The sequence below is a fragment of the Neolamprologus brichardi genome, chromosome 3, assembly GCF_056152115.1.
Source record: "Neolamprologus brichardi isolate AB-2024 chromosome 3, ASM5615211v1, whole genome shotgun sequence".
Lineage (NCBI taxonomy): Eukaryota > Metazoa > Chordata > Actinopteri > Cichliformes > Cichlidae > Neolamprologus > Neolamprologus brichardi.
Window position 1 is genome coordinate 15,423,376 of NC_142106.1, and position 19,110 is coordinate 15,442,485.

Here is a 19,110-nt window from a genome sequence, read left to right on the forward strand (position 1 = left end):
GTTCCTACAGATTTGCTGGTTGCACGTGCATGATGCAAATCTTGGATTTAGAGCATGTTCAAGAAACCAGTTTGAGATTATCTGAGCTTTGTAGCAGTGTGTGTTACCCTGCTGGAAGCACTCATTAGAACAGAATGGGGGAACTCAGTGTCCTGCAGGTTTTAGATATCTCCTTGAACCAAAGGATTCAAAATTACCTCATCAACATGTCTTGAAGTTCTACAGAGGTAATGAACTAATCATTTGATTGGGATGTGTTGACCTAGAGTGATATCTAAAACTTGCAGGACGGGCCCTTGAGGGAGTTTCCCACAACCCTGCATTGTTCCCTCCATCCCTCAACTCTTTTTCCTGTGAACACTTTCCTGACGAGCTACACTCATCTAATGTTTTTTACCCATGTGAAAAATAAATAAATATATTCATACACTGCATGAATATATGTTAAAATCTCAAGTGACACAAAAAGAATAATACACTACGCGAGGCTATCACATCACTATCACATTACCAATGCTCCCATCAGCTTTAACCTAGCCCTTGGCCTTTGGGGGGAGTTGTGCTTTCACTAAAATCTGTTTTAAACAATATGTGTTGGATATATTACTAAAACAAAAAAAATATGCCTCAATATTTCCTTTGATGGTTTCTATTGGTCATAATTTAATCGGATGCATCACAGCAAAACACTTCTGACAGTCGTGCCAGCAAAGCCAGAGGGAGCCTCACCCCTGACACCAACACTGAACCTGGGGGGGAGCCAGAGAGGGAGGAGTCAAGGGTCGTGGTGAAATACAAAAGAGGATTATATCGTGTTCGTGCACAAAAATGTTCTAAATATAAATGTTTTTTATTGTTAATGGAACGTATTGTGTGGGCATTTCTAGGGCCTGCAAATGTAAATAAAAAAAAGAGTGAAATTGAAAAAACAAAACTGTTTTCCTGTGAAAAACTAACAGTTTAATATCTTAAGGAAATACTTTTCGTCCTGTTTTGGCAGTTTCGATTTATGAAGTAGACTGATGAAAGACAGTATTATGGCCACAGGAATAAAGAGCTCAACCAGCCCCGACTCTCAGGTGATTGAGGTTGTAGATGGTTTACAATCTGAACATTTGAGGGGTTTTGTGGGTGTAGGAGAGAAAACTATGAGGAGAGCACTGGAAGAACCTGAGGGAAGAAAATAGCTGTTTGTTGGGGGGTGGGGAGGTCGAGGGGTTTATAAACATCATGGACACGAGTTCGTCTCTACAGTAGAGACGAATCACACTCAAAGATTGTCCTGCCACTCTTCTCCGTGCTAACATCTGAATTATCCACAAATCTCTGAATCTACTTTTACTTTAGGTTTCTTTCATATATTCCCTCCTTACAGTCAAGGACAGACAGATGCCCGGCATAGAGGTAAGTATTCATTCTAGTGATTATTGTTATTGTTGGATTTTTAATTGAATTATATTAAAGGATATCATGGGTGTATTACCGGCTCTTTGGTCCTTATTTGGGGACTCAAAACTGTTGTACGGTAAAGTCATTGTCATAAATAGTCATATTGATATCACATAAATACAAGGTAATTTCTACAAAACTTATTAATATAACTTAATTTTATTGTAAAGTAAAAAAAATATGTTTTTTATGTTTTGAATGGTAAATTTCATCATAGTCGTCTTTTAAAATTAAGATTTTCATGTAAAAATGATAACTGTTTGGTAAATAAAGATATTCATGGGAACTCAATGACTTTTAGATCAAATATAAATGTAACTAAAATAACAATAAAACAGTTTTAACAGACGAAAGTAAACAGAGTAAAAGTGTCAATCAAATGTAAGTGCTTATAAATCTTTGATTAGCTTTTTGTGTTGACAGTTACATATTAATGATAGAGCATTAACCAGTAAATGATCATTTGTAATATGTAGTGTAATGCATGCTAAGATGATAATGAAATGTACATTTATTCATTCTGACTGCCTGAGTCACTGTAAACTGTTTGGATTATTGATCTTATTTCAGGAGATGGGACTGAATCCAAACTCTGCAGAGCTGAGCTGTGGCGGTAAAAATCAATAAACATAGATAAAAGTAAGACCATCAAAAAATACATTTTCTGACAACATTTGAAAGTGATTTGTTTCCTTCTTCTGTTTCAGTTAAACTGCAGGCGTACGACTGGTGGCCAGCTGAGCAGCAGCAGTACCTCAATACGACCAGCAGGGGGCAGAAAACCCCACAGACTCAAAGCACTGCTGCTGATACTGTGAGTGTTTTTATCCCGATCTGTTCACACTGTCAGGGTGAGGCCTCAATTCGCTTCTGATGACATGGTTGTGTGTGTGTGTGTGTGTGTGTTGAAACCTTCCCTTAAAGCCAGTATGTTCCCTTTCTAACAGAATCAGTGTTAAATGCAGTCCAGGCTTGGGGTCCACTGTCCCCAGGCTGTTTTCATGTGCCTGATGTGTTCAACACATCAGGCACATGGGAAAAAGCTACAAGCTGCTGCTTTCTGTTTCTATTACGATCAAGACTGAGACACCAGGAAATTGCTGGGCAGAGATCAGCAGCCTCGAGGAAGCCAGGAGTGAAGCACCGATAATACACAAAAGGAAATAAATGTATTCATTATACTAGTGAACATCCTGTTACCTGCCATTTAAATTAAACCATCCATTTTCTCAACTATAAATAAATTAATAGTACAATAAATTATTTAAAATGAACTTTTTCGGATTAGTAATCGTTCAATTTCTTTTGTTAAACTAAACGTTTGAGCCTCTCTCCTTGTCTCTCTGCAGTCCGTCCATCCTCTCGTTCCTCTCCTCCTCTACAGCGACAGACACTTCCCCTCTTCCCCTCTGTACAGCCAGCCAATCAGCACTGCTGCTGCTGCCCAGCAGGTCTCCGCCCAGTCCGGGCAGCACACCTGTTACCACAGCAACAGTGCCTTCAGGTGAGCCTGTGGTGGGTTACTAAAGTTGAGCAGTGCTTCTGATGGAAACCAGTGGTGTGAATGAACACTGTGCGCTCGTGCCTCTCGCCCTCGGCAGCAGGCAGCCTGTGAAGAAGCCTCTGAACGCCTTCATGCTCTACATGAAGGAGATGAGACACAAAGTGCTGCAGGAAGGCCAGGAGAGAGAGAGCGCCGCCATCAACCGCATCCTGGGCCGCAGGGTGAGAAGCCGGATGATGTCAGAGTGATGCAACACAAACACAGTTTCAAAGAGTTTCTTTGGTTGCTGGCTGATGTAGCCCTTTTCACCATTTTTAATGTTTGATGTTTGATTTATGCAACTCTGAGTTTGTTTAATAAGCACTTCCTGTCTCTGTTCCTCAGTGGCACGCTCTGTCCCACTCCGAGCAGTCCAAATATTACGACCTGGCGCAGAAAGAGAGACTCCTCCACATGCAGCTCTACCCTGGATGGTCTGCCCGGGATAATTACGTATGTTCATTTTATTTATCAGAAATTCTCCCTTTGCATGTCAGTGCCTGAAAGCTTCTGCTTCTTTTTTAATCTTCAGGGTAAAAGGAAGAGGAAGCAGAGCCAGCAGATATCAGGAAGCACTTCCAGGTCGGGTTTTTTTATATCTGACAGTCCAGTCATATTCATAAATATAGGACATGATGATATTTGAAGGATTTTGGAATTAGTGTAAAATGAATCAAATTAAATGTAATACACAAAAATATAAGAATAAAATAGAACAGTGTTTTATTTCCCTTTTTAATAATAAATGTATTTATTTTATCAGTGTGTGCTCAGATATGGAGTTTTATGGGAATATTTTTAACTTGCCTACACTGAGACTTTTTAATGTACAGATCCTGATTCTCCCAGTAAAACTTTCCGTTTTATATATTTAACAGTTTTTGAGACATTTGGGAAGTGAGCTGCAGTTATTTTTAAATAAAAATATTTAATGGCCAAATAAACAAATAATATTTAAATAAGATTTTTATGACACTCTTATTAATTACATACATCAGCTGGTTTTAAATAATTTTAATTTTACAATGGTTTTGTACTATTTACATTGCTTTTGTATTATACTGAGTTTGCTTTTAGTCAGTGAGCACCTGCCTGTACATGGAAACGAATAATAAACACTGGCGTTTACACACCAGGGGGCGCTGCAGAGAAGTGTTAATAATTAACCTGAAGTTTCTTTAAACTATAAAAGTGATACACTTGGGTTTAGTGTGAAATAATTACTGTGAATAAACTCATAAAAGCTGAGATTTTAACCACGTGTGTAAAACTATTTCCTGTGAAATACATACAAATCTTTCCTGTTTGTTTACTGCAGCTGGACTCTGAACGCTGGATGAGAGCTCTGAAGAGGGGGGGGGGGGGATAATCGGACAATGACAAACAACTACAATGTAATAAAACGGCATGCGTGACTTTTCTGTCTGCGTGTTTGTTTCTTTGGCTGTGAACTCCTCCTACACGAAGAGGAGTGGCGCACAGGTATATCTTAGGTTAATCATCATAGCACCTAACTAAATGTAGTTTCTCAGTATGTCAACAGCACGAACAGACCAAACAACACCACTATGGGCATGTAGCAGTAACATTATTGTGTATGCAGGCTTATTGGTGCTACCCAAAACTTTAAAATAGTCAAAATTAAAATAAATCCTCAGATTTTTTTAATTGAAACCCACTGAGAAAATGACTTGAATCCTTATGAAATGACTGCTCAACTTACCTACTTTTTATCTCTGCTTAAACTGTTAAGTAGTTTAATTTGTCCCAAAAAGTGGACGTAGTGTTTTCAGTGAGCGAAACGCTTTGTCAGAAGGAATAAACTTTCTGAGATTTCCTTACGTGGATGATGGTGAACATTGATCAGTGCACTTTCATTCGTATTTTCCAATCAAATCTTTATCTTAAGTTACGATCGTTACACGCTGAACAATAATGTCACTAAACAAACAACCTCTGCAATCTTTTCCTGAAAGATTTATGACTTTACAGCTGATAACTGCCTAGTTCGCATATTATTAAGTTTTTATTTTAACTTAAAAGCCATGACGGTCAGAACAATTAACACTGATATCACAACACAACAACTCAGTTCTTGCTGATACTGCAATGCTGGTTTTGTGACTTACAGAGAATAAAAGCAAATAAATAAATATAACAAAACTTTTTAGAACAAGTCCTAAGCCAAATCTGGATGAAAACATGATAAAAATTGAAATGACAAGCATTCACATGGAATTTACTTTCACATTTTTGACACGTCTGAGGCTTCTTTTGTTCAGTTTTGCAGCATTTTCACGAGTAACCTTCAGTTTATTTATGGTGACAGAAGAAAAGAAAAAATACAGCTGACAAACAGTTAATGATTCTGAAAGTTGGCCAAAAGAAAGTGGACATTTAAGGATGTGGGTCTTAAAGAGACAGGAGCTTTTTTTTTCCCTCCAGAGAATAATGGATTGGATTTATATAGCGCTTTTCAAGGCACCCAAAGCGCTTTACAATGCCACTATTCATTCACTCTGACATTCACACACTGGTGGAGGCAAGCTACGGTTGTAGCCACAGCTACCCTGGGGCAGACTGACAGAAGCGAGGCTGCCATATCGCGCCATCGGCCCCTCTGGCCAACACCAGTAGGTGGTAGGGTGAAGTGTCTTGCCCAAGGACACAACGACCAGGACAGAAAGCCCGGGGATTGACCTGGCGACCTTCCGGTTACAGATACGCTTCCCAACCCCCTGAGCCACGGTCGCGAAATATTTAACCATAGTAAACAGTTCTGTGCTCAAAATAAGTCTTTTATTATCAAAGCAAACGTGTGATTGTGGCAGTGTGTTCAAGTCAACATTGGCAAAATATGAAGAAACATGTTTATAAAACTGGAGCTTTCTGGCACAACGACCTTCATTATTAATGCTTTACTAGGTACATTAGGTAGAATCAAAGTTTGCAGTAAGGTTTTCTTTCACTGATTGATATGGCATTTAAAAAAAATACCCACCATTAACTCAGTGCCTTAACACTTAACATTCAGACTTGAAAATATAACTTAAACAACAACAACAATCAAGAACATAAAGCTACAAAAACAAATTAATTGACACTGATGAGGACCCGCCTGGAGCTAGCACTGAGAATTTGAAGTCAAACCACTTTAAACCACCACAGCCAGAAGGAACTGTAATACTTAAGGGTTTTGTTTATTTTGTGGCAGGTTGCACATCCAGAAACAACAACACGGCTAGTTTAGATTTAGTCTCTTTTTTACCATTTGTATGTGCAGCTTCATTTTCCTTAAGTATACCCCAAAGATATAATTAGCACAGTTAGCAACAATCCAGACTGAAAAATACAACACAGCTTAGAAGTTTAGCTTTGGCACCACTCTCAGACTAGCTTACAAAAAAATAGTGTCTTTTCTTGTTGGCAGGTTTACGTCATGGGTGCTGAAGACATTAAAAATGTTGTTTCTGATAAAGAGCTAGAGCTAATAATGTAAACGCACTGTCTCTTCCTCCTGTGAGTCCTCAGTACAAAAATGCTGATTCCAATAAATAACCTGAAGGTAAAGTCTCATGTCCACCTCTGTCCATCCGTCCTCTTCAGGAGTCAGGGAGGACAGATGCTGCTGTCATCAGGTCACTTATCTCCCCTCCTCTTTGTCCTCGCTTAACTATCATACCTGTCCACTATACTGTATCTCCGTCTGCATGAGGTAGTAGGGATGGGCACCGGCCACCCAAACTCAACGGGAACAGTAGCCTTGACGTTCCCTTCCAGGAATTTGAAGATCCGGTTCCACCAGGTTCTAGTCAGGTACTTGTTGGGTTCCTGATTGTGTACCTGACAGAGCACCAGAAGTTAGAAAAGAAGAAACAGTTGTTTTCAGTCAATTTTGAAGTCACTCAGATTTGAACTTGTCCGAGATTTTTAGTAGATGCAGCTATGGTATGAGTTTAAAACTCTTTACGTATCTTTATCTTAATGTAATAATACCTGACACAGTGAAATAACAATAAGCCAAAACAAGATGGCCCAACACAAACACATTCCAAACAAAAAGTGTATATAAAAATGTATAACAAATTATACAGTGGGGCAAAAAAGTATTTAGTCAGCCACCGATTGTGCAAGTTCCCCCACTTAAAATGATGACAGAGGTCAGTAATTTGCACCAGAGGTACACTTCAACTGTGAGAGACAGAATGTGAAAAAAAAATCCATGAATTCACATGGTAGGATTTGTAAAGAATTTATTCGTAAATCAGGGTGGAAAATAAGTATTTGGTCACCTCAAACAAGGAAAATCCCTGGCTCTCACAGACCTGTAACGTCTTCTGTAAGAAGCTTCATTTAAATTGATTCCTCCATTTCAAATGCTTTCGTTATTCCTGCAAGTGTTTCGTGCTTCATGACTAACATTTTGTTGCCTGTCCATCATGCTGCTGCTGCTTCTCTATTTGTTATGGAGGTGTGTTGGTTTAAAAAGGAGATTGTATGTTTTCATCTGGTCCTAATCTTGTCTAATTGAAGCAGCAACCCCAGAACACTGAATAAAGCCAGGAGATGGTGGCACGAGGCCATAACTCAGTGTGTGTCTACTTACATGTGATTCCAGCATGGCGTAGTACCACCGGAAGGTCCAGTTGACAACAAAGTATGCAACCACGACATCGATGCTGTAGTGTTCGTGGCCGAGGAGGATGCAGATGAGTCCAAATATGCTCAGGAAAAAGCAGAACCAACGATACCACCAGAACCTGGGCGGGCAGTCTGAACACAAACAGGGAATACTAATAAAGCAACATGCACAATTAGTTTAATACTATGGCTAAGTAGTAAAATCAGGGTAATGTGAAGTTAAGAGTTTATTCGTGATAAGTTGCATATCAATGTGTGTGATCATGTAAAAATCAATAGGTGTGTGGTTACTCACACTCCTTGATGAAGAGGTAGGACAGCCTCAGCATGATGGTGTGACCGCTGTACAAATAGTCTCCACACAAGATGTGAGAGCCGGTCACATTCAAACCTGAAGACACAAAGAAATGCAGCGTTTTAAGTTGAAATAATTATTCATTTCACATGATTAAGAAAGATGCAGAACTTTTAAAGAAACTCTGCACATTAATGTTGAGTGGACTCGTTTCCTAATGTAGCCTTAGCTGATGTTGATAATTGTTGGTGGTGGGAACGAGGCTCCCTGGTGTGAGTGAGCATAAATGTTACATCAGTACTCCTTCTGTATGAATAAAACCCACTGATGATCAATCTCAGATGCCCTAATCACCGCTGTGTATGCCACAGTGCAATGCAGCAGTGTCCGGTGTTTCCTGTGAGTCAGTGTTCAGCTACAAGCCAAATACTAAAAACTTACTGTACATATTTTATAAATCTAGTTTTACCTCCTCCTGAGACCATCCGGAGAATCCGCCACATTTTCTCCGTCACATTGTCGTAGAGCTGCATGGACAGGACAAACGATCTTTAACTGAAGAAGGGTGACTAGTGAACAGGTGAGTGTACTTAGGTGCACCTTTACATACCTTTGGAGCGCACTCTAAGTGTTTTCCAGGTACCGGCAGGGTGGTGATGTACATGGTGATGCAGCGATACAGGTAGAGCGTCGCAATCATGAAGAAACACCGCCGAGCCACGATCGCTCTGCAGACAATAACATAAAAGTGTTTTTTCAGTGAGATTCCAGTCCGTGTGCCAAAGGACAGTTTGGCAAGAAACTGAACCCCTGAAATTCTTCAGCCCATCCATCTACTGTTTGCTGAGGACTCATTACACATGATCTCAGTAGAAGGGATGCTGAGGTATGCCAAATTACACAAGAACTGGACAGAAAATCAGTCAAAACAGTTCTTATGGAGGGGGAATGTTTGGAGGTCAGGAAAGAGGTACAACATTGAGTGCTTACATTCATGGCTTTGGACTGGATTTCAACCAGAGTTGGGGACCTTGTCAAAATTAATGGTATTAAGAACACAGAGAAGTAGGATCACATTTTGATCCACCCTGCCATACCCCCTGGAAAGGGTCTCATTGGGAATAACTTCATTTTCCAGCATGACAATGATCCCAAACACACTTCAAATGCAGAAAAAGCATACCTGGATCGAAAAACACACAATATAACACCATCAGAGCCTGGACCAAACACTATTATTATTATTATTATAAAAGCAAAAGAAAAAAAAAAAGAGAAAAAGAAACTGAACCCCGTTCACAGCTGAATGAGACTTGTATTACTTTTGAGTGGAAAAGCACTAAGTAACCCCGGGATAACTGGGGGAACACTGTATATAAGAACCAGTCCATTTATTAAGTAGTGCAAAAAACTGAGGGAGAAATAAAATTGACTACAACAGAGAGTGGGGACCCAAGATGGAAAACTCCCAGCATTTTATGTGTTTCTAACACAACCACGAGGTAATTAAACATAATTCACTAGCATAACCAGAGATGCTGACAACCACACCAAGTTAGGAATTAGTGACTTGCCTTTGCCACAGATCAAAACACCTTTGCGATCAGGAGATGTGGGAAAACTTACTCTGTCGGAAAATCCCTGCAGTGATTGCTAAATGCACTGGAGCATGCCTCACTAACGCTCCGTCAACTATAATTAAACCACGTAATGCATGACACTGTGAAACTCGTGCTCTGCAAGAATGTGAGTTTAAAAGATAGAGGGAAGTCGAGACGCTAAATCACACTGACGTTTACTCCATAAGGGAGGGGAATTGGGCTTGGGTGCAGTACGAGTGTTAGTACACCTTCAATCCTTAGTATTACCTGTGTTTAAGTGCCAGCCACTGGACGAACCACAATCCACAGAGAGTCAAGCCACAGGCCTCTGTTGCTTTGAAGGCCCAGGGCACTCTGTCAATGTAGTCGAAGAACTTGTCAGGAAGCGGCGGAATCACAGATTTGTCAGGCACCCGCTCATGGATGATAACGATTATGACAGCGTTGAAGACGAGGGCGAAGAAGGCGTAGATAAAGGACACGCCCGTTTTCCACCACTCTTTAGGGAGAGGGTCGTCTGACTCCTTGGTGATCTTGTCGTAGTCGCAGCGTTGCTGTATCTTGTTGCACAGCGAGTTTATCAGCTGGTTCTCTTTCAGCACTTCGGTAATTTTTCTGCGCCTGCCTTTGCCTTTGCCATCGCCATCGAGAACATCCTCAGAATGAGGTGCCCGGGAGATGTGGGGAGTATGGTTGGGCACCTTCGTAGACTGAGGAGGTGAAGGCGGATCTGTCGAAATCACCTCTATGCAGTTTTTATCATCTTCCTGGATCAGTTCTGATGCTGCCATTGAAGTCTTTGGCAAATACGTTCTCTGATTTATGTGAAAAAGTTTAATGAGTTCTTTGATCACTCACAAGAGTGAGCTTCTGTGTCAATAATCAAGAAGTCAGACTGTCAGCAGCGATTGAGCTCCTTGGTCTGCAAACCAGTTGGTTAACGACAGAGCAGCGATCCTCAGTATTTGCAGTGACGTCACAGAAAGCAGGTGACCGGCATAAACCTGAAAGAAGAAGAAGACCATGAGTAAAAAAAATAACTACAACTACAACTCTGTTATCAGTAAGGCTCTTATATAGACTCGCATTAGTACACCTACATAACCCAAACAGTTTCACTACGTCGTACATCTGCAGTGAAATAACGTACGTTACAAAAACAGAAACTAAGATAGACATTGCATGTTGAGCGTGTCAGAATCAGATTACATTAGAGGTTAGATAACAATAATCAGATGAACGTACAGCATCTGCCCTTCTCATCCATCAGATAAAGTTTTTGAGCTGAATCTTCAGGAACAACAATAATTTTCAAGAACTCTCCTTTCACTCACCGAGCTTCACGCTACACCTGCAGTGTAGGTTTGTCTTATGTTAGCGCCATCACCATTAGCCCAGATCTCTACTGTGCAGCACTCATGTGTAGTCACAACCCTCGATCAACAAATCAAAGGAATTTTTAAAGAGTGTCTGAACCACGAGCTGCAACTCTGCCTCGAGAATGCTCTCATCTCCGCGGGTTCAGCGAGCTCAGCAAGTTGAGCAGGGTCACTAACCTGCATCTCTCTCTGACAAACACACACATACACACAAATCTTGCACCAGGTATTTACTTTAAAGTGCAAATTGTACTTTTTCATTAGACCTACTCCATAACCTCAGCCCAGAAACCTGTCTTGCATTGACACTACAAATTTCTCTCTGCTTCTTTTTCTGCTGCCATTTCTCAAATCGACTGGAAGTGCACGGATCAACTTAAAAAGACGAACTCCGCTGCCAGATCTTGCTTTGGTGGTGAAATTGAAATAGTCACACTGGCAACACCATCAGCTGATTGTGTGGAGGCTCTACATGTGTTCAACACAGAAGTACAGATTAATCTTTAAATGCATTGTTGTACAACACAGGTACTCATTCTGGTCTCCCTTACAAACTCAAGTCCCCAAAATACTGGTAATACCAGTTCGCACCGATCACGTAACTCTCTTAAAAGCAGACCTTTACCATCCAACCTTTTTCTGTTTATCCATTTCAGGGTCACAGCAAGTCATTCGGGTCCCTCTTAGGACATTAAGTCCTCACAGAGTGACTGTAGACAGACTCACGTCCCCACATTGTCAGTAATACTGGTATACACACACCTACACCCGGAAGCCCACATGACTCCAGAGAATTTGGCCTTTAGTAACCTGAGGACGACACTCCCTGCAAAGCCAACACGCCCACACAAACACAGCGTGTGAACCCACAGCTGCTGACACGTTCTGACAGCACGCCACCTGGGACAGACACCGCCATTTCAAGTCTTCACCTTCAGGATCAGTATCTGCTGATAATGTGCTGATAAACCTCCCACGCCCTTCCTCGTTCAAGAAGCAAGGCGTGGTTTGACAAATAACAAAATGATCATTAAACTTCTGTTTAAAAACATAAAAGCTGGGCCAGCATTAGAAACGAACATGACTATTCAATGAATCCAAGTTCATAGTTTGATACTGACTTACGTGTTATTTGAAATTATAAGGATTTATTCATCGATTTCTAAAATAAAATGTGCACTTGTAAACCCACTGCTGATAAATTCCTCCTGAGTGTGTTGCCTTTCTACCAACACTTCACACAGGAGTGCATATCTGACGTCACCTGTGTGTGAGCATCGCCATGTGAAAGTTTTCTAACCGGTCTCACCCAACAGAATTACTCAGGCAAGACGTTTTCATGAAAATAAACTGTTTACAGCTCTACGAAAGATGCTAAATGACAACTAGAGTTAGTTTTAAGCTTCTTCTTCTTTCCCCCCCTAATATACGCTGACAGAAAACCCCCAACAAACAAACTACGTTTAGCTTTTTGTTGTTATATTTTAAATAAGTTCTTTAATTGTAGTTTTTTGTTTCTGAAACTGGTCTCTCCTGTAAATGAGACAGCCTCAATGGGTTTATCCTATAAATAAAGGTTAAATAAAAAATTCTATTTCACAGTTTACTTTCACAAAAAACTAGTTTTTAACAGAATCATGAAGATTTGTATTCACTGGTGCCAAATCGAACAAATCTTCAGAAATAAACATACTAGTTCATATAAAAATGTCTAAAAATGGAACAAATATAAGTCTTCAGTTGGATTAAAATTAGGAATTTGATCAGAGGCCATTTGAAAAATAAAGGTTTATAAAAATTAAACCTAAACCTTGGCTGTACAAACTTAAATTTAGGTTTATAACCTGAACTTACTTCTTAAGTCACTTATTACACAGAAAACTATGTGAAAAATGAGATAAGACACTATATTCTTTATTTAACCTTACATGGATGTTCCTGTCTTACAGCAATATAAGAATACATTAAATTAAGCGGAATAGAAGTAGATAAAATACAATACGGAGGTAAATAAAAACATCAGTAGCTCCAAAAGTAAAGATTTCTATGAAATTACCAGAAAAGTTGAACTTTTTTTTTTTTTAGAAAAAGTAGAAAAAGTTGAATATAATACAATAAAGTGATTCTATAAAGTGACTATAGCTGTCATTGTAGTTTCTAGGTCCCCAACCCCAGTTAGCAGCTGGTGGCACTGTAACATCTTTGAACTGATAACTGTGTTTATACTAAGGATGCACCGATACCGATACTGGTATCAGGGCCGATACTGTAAAATGTGTGTGTACTCATACTCGTAAAAGTTAACCGATACCATGAACCGATACCAACTTATTTCATTAATCAGAGGGTGGCTTGTCATTTCTGTTGTAGTTTTTTAGATTGGCCACTAGGGGGCCAATTATTATTTTATTTATTATTTATTTTATAATAATTATTTTGTTTGTTTGTTTACAATATGGACACTCTGCAATAATTTAAAAGTTTAATTTATTCGCAAACCTAATTTGTATTTATTTTATTCCAAACAGAAGTGTTTATTTATTATTCTGAAAGCTCGAGACAGTGCCAATAGTTCAGTGATATTTTGTAAAATTACAATGTGGAGACTGCAATAATTTAACAGAAGTGCTTATTTTTCACTTGAAATTTTTTTGTGGTCATTTTTATTAAGATTTTATTTTTTATCGGCAGGGAATATAATAAAACCTGTCTTCCAATTCATTGCATTTGTGTGTGTGTGTGTGTGTGTGTGTGTGTGTGTGTGTGTGTGTGTGTGTGTGTGTGTGTGTGTGGTAGAAGTATCGGTTTTTGTACTCAGTATTGGCAAGTACTCAGATCCAAGTATCGGTATTGTATCGGTTTGAAAAAATTGGTATCGTTGCATCCCTAGTTTATACATTAATAAAATTAGAATACGTTTAACTGTGTAGCACTTCTGTCACCAACCAACAAGATTTAAGCATCCAGTCGAACATCCCACACCCCCGATACTTTTAGGGAACCAATCATGTTGCGAAAAACAAAAACCCTAAAGAAAAAAAAAAAAGAGTAACTGTGTCCCTACAAACAGCAAATACAGAAAAATCCAAATAACTACTTTTTCATACTTTGTCCCAAACACAACTCCTGCTGCCCACCATCAGCTGCTCTGCCCTGAATGAACCTTTATTTGCTTTTCTGCTCCCGTTTGGTGGCATTTTAGCGTCATTGTGTCAAAAGCTCCACTTTCTCTCCTGAACTGGCAGAAAAGTGGCCTCTGCTCAGCTACCAAGCTACATCCTGTTTACAGAGCAGCAGAAATGAAGTCTAATCGAGTTACAGGCATGAGAATTCAATTTCACCAAGTTAGAGCTGATTCATTAACCCTGGACACACGAGTTTTACACTGCTGCAAAGCGCCCAGCTTACCTCACTGAGATAGTAAGATAAGGAATATTTTCATCTTTCACTCACCAGAGAATGTGTTTAGCCAAAAAAAGCACGAAATTCAGTCACAAGGATTTAAAACAGAACCAATGGTCACACTGTGAGAACAGCAGGCTTCATAACAGCCTATGTACTTACTGAAATGTCAAATGAGTAAACTTACCATCGTTTAAACAAATAAAAGTAACACAAAGACGTAATATTGTAATATAGTGTTATAGAAAACACATAAATGACCTCATTAAAGTGCTGGAACAAACTTATTTGTCTGACCAGCTGATTAATGATTCACTTGTTTTCAGAGCAACATAATGTTTTTATTTTTAGGTACACCTGATAAATTGCTCATGATTTTGAATGTGACATTGCTGTTTATGCAAGATGGGCTGATCTGCTAGGATTTTCACACACAACCACCTCTGGTTTTACAGGGAACCATCCAAAGAAGATAAAATATTGAGTTAGCGGCAGCTCAGAGGAGAGTTACCACGCAGGAGAATGAGTCGAGTACCCACTTATTACAACCAAAGTATGCAGGAGAGCATTTATGAATGCATGCAACATGTGGAACCTTGAAGAAGATAGGCTGCAGCAGCAGAAAACCACACAGGGCACCGCTCCTGTCAGCTAAGAACGGGAATCTGAGGCTACTTTTCGATGGTACGGTCAGAATATGGCGTAAACAACAGGAAAGCGTGGACCCATCCAGCCTTATATCGACAGTTTAGGCTCCTAATGGTGTGATTTGGTATGGGGCACAGCTTGCTTGGCACACTTTGGGCCCCTTATAATCCAGTGAGCATCATGTAAACACTACAGCCTACCTGACCATGTCCATCCTTTTATGACGATGGCTGCTTCCAGCAGGATAACACACTGTGTTACAAAGCTTAAATCATCTGAAACTGCTTTCATTCAAACTCACTGTACTCAGATGGTCTGCACAATTACCAGATCTCCATCTAACAGAGCACCTTTGGGATGTGCAGCCAAATAAATCTGCACCAACTGTGTGAAGCTAAATGTCCTCCTTGAATCTGTGCCACAAGGAATTTATGGCAAAAAGGAGTCCAGCCTGGTACCTATTAAAGTGGCTAGAGAGACAAGCTGGAAGTATTATACTGATACCTGCCAATTAATCCTTTATACCAGCTGAATTAATCACAATGAAAACACATCTAATATGCAAGTGTTGAATTAAAGACTCAACAGAAAGGCAGGAATGACATGTTTAAAAAGGTGCCACAAAACAGCAAACAGCCACGAACTTTGGGTAAACTTTCTGCTAATTAATGACTTATTAGCCAATCAACAACTGATCGATTAATTGGTCTGAAAATCCCATTAGCACAAAATTAACAAAAGTAAGAAGGAAGTAATTTTAAGCTTTACTTTGATAAACAGAAGTTAAAATTAGTTCACGTTAAATGATTTCCAGCAACTAAAAACAAACGTTTCGTGACTCTTTGTCTGATATCGATTAACTAGTTTATCGTTTAAAAGGTGTTTGAACCCCACTCTCTGATAGAACAAGTACAAATTCACACAAAATAAATGGTGTGAACATGTCAAAACCGTGAAAACTTACTCCGATTTAACGTTAAAAGTTACATTTCGTGTCCACGGCTTCGGTAAGCCAGTGTACGTCTCACATTTTAACTGGTGCAACGTAAACAGGAACTCAAACACACCTGTCGGAAGGTGCACACGCGTTTCTCCTTCGTTTTAGGTATAAAACAGGTTAAAACAATTGTTAAAAAAGTTTTAACAAAAGAAAAACAAAACTTCAGTTTGTGCGCGCGAAGACGGACAAAAACAAGGCTACCTTTTTGTCACCTTTCCCTCCACTTTTTCACCTCCTCCTGTTCCTCCTCTTCCGTCTCCTGGTTAAGTGACACCAAGGTTCATCTGCACGAGCCTCTCTGTGCTGGCGAGAAACTGCGCCCCGCCTCCACATGTCCCTCGTTTGACTCCAAATATGGTGAAGCTGCTTCCGCCTGCATCGCGAAACCGTCCGCTGACTCAACTCGAAACGGGCCGTGACTCACCTGAGATCGACTTCTCTCGCGGGACCTTCCGTCAAAAGGAGAGACGGACGTACGGAAGCTCGTTTTTACCAGAAAAGTTAAAATAATAAAACTAAAAATAAACATTTACAGATTGACAGAATCAAAGTTGTGATGATGAGAAAAAGAATGAGCCTACCAAACATTTTTCATTTCCTAATTAGGTAATGAATGAAGGCAGCATTCGTCTAAGTGATGCCAGCATTCCTAGTAACACCTCAGGTATGCAGGTAAAGAAACAAAAGCCAGTCATGGCAGAAAAACAAACATTTAATTCACTGAGTCACTTTTAATCTTGAAGTCAATGATTAAACAATGTAGGCAAAAAAAACTATTTATAGGTTTTATTTTTATAAGTATAAATTGTATATGAATAAATTGACATTGCTATTATTTTAATAGAAATCTTTTACACTAATATGTTCTCTGCATGTATTTGGACCAAATTAATACCATAAATCAGAGATGTTAAGCTAATTTTACATCTCAGGCCACATACAGCTGGGGGGGGGGCAGACACATTTAAATCTCTGTGATATCTTAATATAAAAACGTTAAAGAAATGCTCCTTTAGATAATGAAACAAAATCTCTCACTGTGACTTTTTTTTAGCTTAAGTTTGTAACAAAAATTTCTGGTAGGTCACCAGACTTGTCTATACACTTTCTGTTAATAAACCTTTTTATGTGTACTCATTGCAACTACAAACAACAAATAACTGTTAGAAACAGTTGCAGTTTGTGCTCTGCAGTTGTTTAGGAATGTGTACAAATAGCCACGGGGAGGTCTTTGAAAAGCTGTAAAATATGAAATCACAGTTAAAAGCCCAAAATGTGTCTTCCTCTACACTTTCAAAAGCTTCCGCTGGGCCTGAGTGGAGTGTGGTCGAGTCTGGCATCTGGGCTTTATGTTTGACACCCTGCCTTAAATGGACTGTAGTAAAAGTAAATCAGTTTTAAAATATGCATTCAAAAATGAACCATTTTAAAAGTTAGAGGCATATAAATGATAAATAAGTCAAAAACACATACATATAATGGGAAAAAATGTGGATATGGACAATAAGCTAAACTTCGTAAAATTCACAAAAACAATTTGTGAACTGATTAAAGTATTTAGTCAACTCATTATATTCAGCACATCTAAACAGCAAACACCAAAGTGATGTACAGCATGTAAATATATCAAAATCAGTTCATAAAACGATAATCTACAAATTAAAGATGCAAAGATACAAATGAAGTGTTAAGTGCTATCTAATGACAAATAAAAATAAAAATAAAAAAATCAATAAAAAGACTCATTTGAAAAGAGCCATGTTTTCAGCCTGCTTTTAATACTGTTAGTGAGTGAGGTAAGTGACATATCTGAACAGCAAGACACTAAAAACTGAGAATGCTCGCTCAGTTGTATGTGTCAGTTGTATGTGTCAGTCAGGACTCTGCAATTAGTAAAAACCTCACCGAGGGGTGTGAGACACTGTAAGTGATCTGATAAATATTCTGGAGCAAGCATGCAAGCACTTACATGTGAGTAACCATGTTTTAAAATAGATCTCGTACGTCACAGGATGCAAGTGTAACGACATAAAAACAGGCCAATGAAATTATTATTTTTGTTATTATTATAATTATCATTGTTAGTGATTTATTATTGAAATTGTCTCATTTCTCGTTGGGTTGTAATACCAGATGGTTCCACCAGAGCGAGCTCACTGTCGACTAAAACCAAACACACTGAACTGAATCAGATCCTCTCAGTATATATACACAGTGACCACTTAATGTCCGGAGCCATCTGTTAGAGTTAATATGTTTGTATCTGGAGGTTATGTTTCAGCAAATGTGAGATCATTTGCAAAAAAAAGTCAAAATTATCCCATTAATACACATTATGGACATGAATTTTGAGGCTGGTGCTTATTTTAAAGTAAAATAAAATAAAGAATATGAAATAAACCCTGATATTGATGCTTTGTCTGCAATCCAAACACGCATTTCGACTGGAAGTGCTTTAAGTAGTTCTTTTGTTTTTAACCCCATCTAGTGGAGAAACGTGGAATTACAACACTGCAACTTCTAATATCGAATAAAAAAAGTGATGTAAATAAAAGTGATGGTCATCGAAAGAAATATAAAAGCACCATCAGTATTTCTACATTATCGTAATGAATGGTTTATTGCTATTATTCAGTGTTTTAAGTTTCTAGAAGTATGTATCTTCTAACCACACTGCTATATCTGGAGAAATTGTGGTGGGATTGTTGCTAATGTCAGAGGAAAGGACATTGGCTGCCAAGATCCTGTGATGTCATCAATTAAAGGAATCTAAAGTCTAACAAGTCTAAGAAGATTATTGTTACTATGTATCTGTTGCTATGCATCTGTTACTAAGAGCAGCAGTCCCCAACCTTTTTTGTGCCACAGACTGGTCTATGTCTGACAATATGGGGGTGCCTATGCCTCCACTCTGAACATTCAAGTCCTTGAACTGAATGACAGGTGTTTTTTCTGTTTTTCTGTTTCTTCTTCTTCTTCTTCTTCTTCTGCTCCTCCTGCATTTGTCCTTTAGCTATTAGTTGGATGAGGAAGATGTCCTCGAAACCAATACGCTGCTGGATTTTGGACCTCATTCATGATTTGTTTTCACTTCCTGTGATTGGGGGCTATGATGTGGGGTTCTTTGATGGAAAGTATTACTTTTTTAAAAG

General features: G+C 39.0%; 2 protein-coding genes across 4 annotated transcripts; one reads left to right on the plus strand and one right to left on the minus strand.

The window, feature by feature from the left end:
* The first annotated feature begins 1,389 nt into the window (after positions 1 to 1,389).
* LOC118455854 (uncharacterized) lies at positions 1,390 to 4,351 on the plus strand. Of its 2 annotated transcripts, XM_087839155.1 has the most exons (8): positions 1,390 to 1,404; positions 2,020 to 2,062; positions 2,157 to 2,263; positions 2,799 to 2,953; positions 3,051 to 3,174; positions 3,338 to 3,445; positions 3,525 to 3,574; positions 4,311 to 4,351. In XM_087839155.1, the coding sequence occupies exons 1-8, from the start codon at positions 1,390 to 1,392 to the stop codon at positions 4,330 to 4,332; spliced, it is 624 nt and encodes a 207-aa protein (XP_087695281.1). In that variant the 3' UTR covers positions 4,333 to 4,351. The 2 variants fall into 2 exon arrangements, with proteins under 2 accessions (XP_087695281.1, XP_087695280.1); XM_087839154.1 differs by lacking the exon at positions 1,390 to 1,404 and having other exon boundaries at positions 1,809 to 2,062.
* A 1,438-nt stretch (positions 4,352 to 5,789) lies between these two features.
* On the minus strand, positions 5,790 to 16,218 carry sgms2b (sphingomyelin synthase 2b). 2 transcript variants are annotated; one of them, XM_035915885.2, is made up of 7 exons: positions 16,160 to 16,218; positions 9,797 to 10,533; positions 8,539 to 8,656; positions 8,398 to 8,455; positions 7,929 to 8,024; positions 7,599 to 7,765; positions 5,790 to 6,835 (listed from the first exon to the last, which is right to left on the minus strand). In XM_035915885.2, exons 2-7 carry the CDS (start codon positions 10,318 to 10,320, stop codon positions 6,662 to 6,664), a joined length of 1,137 nt encoding a protein of 378 aa, XP_035771778.2. In that variant the 5' UTR covers positions 10,321 to 10,533; positions 16,160 to 16,218; the 3' UTR covers positions 5,790 to 6,661. The 2 variants fall into 2 exon arrangements, with proteins under 2 accessions (XP_035771778.2, XP_006808912.2); XM_006808849.3 differs by having other exon boundaries at positions 16,171 to 16,213.
* Between the last annotated feature and the right edge of the window lie 2,892 nt (positions 16,219 to 19,110).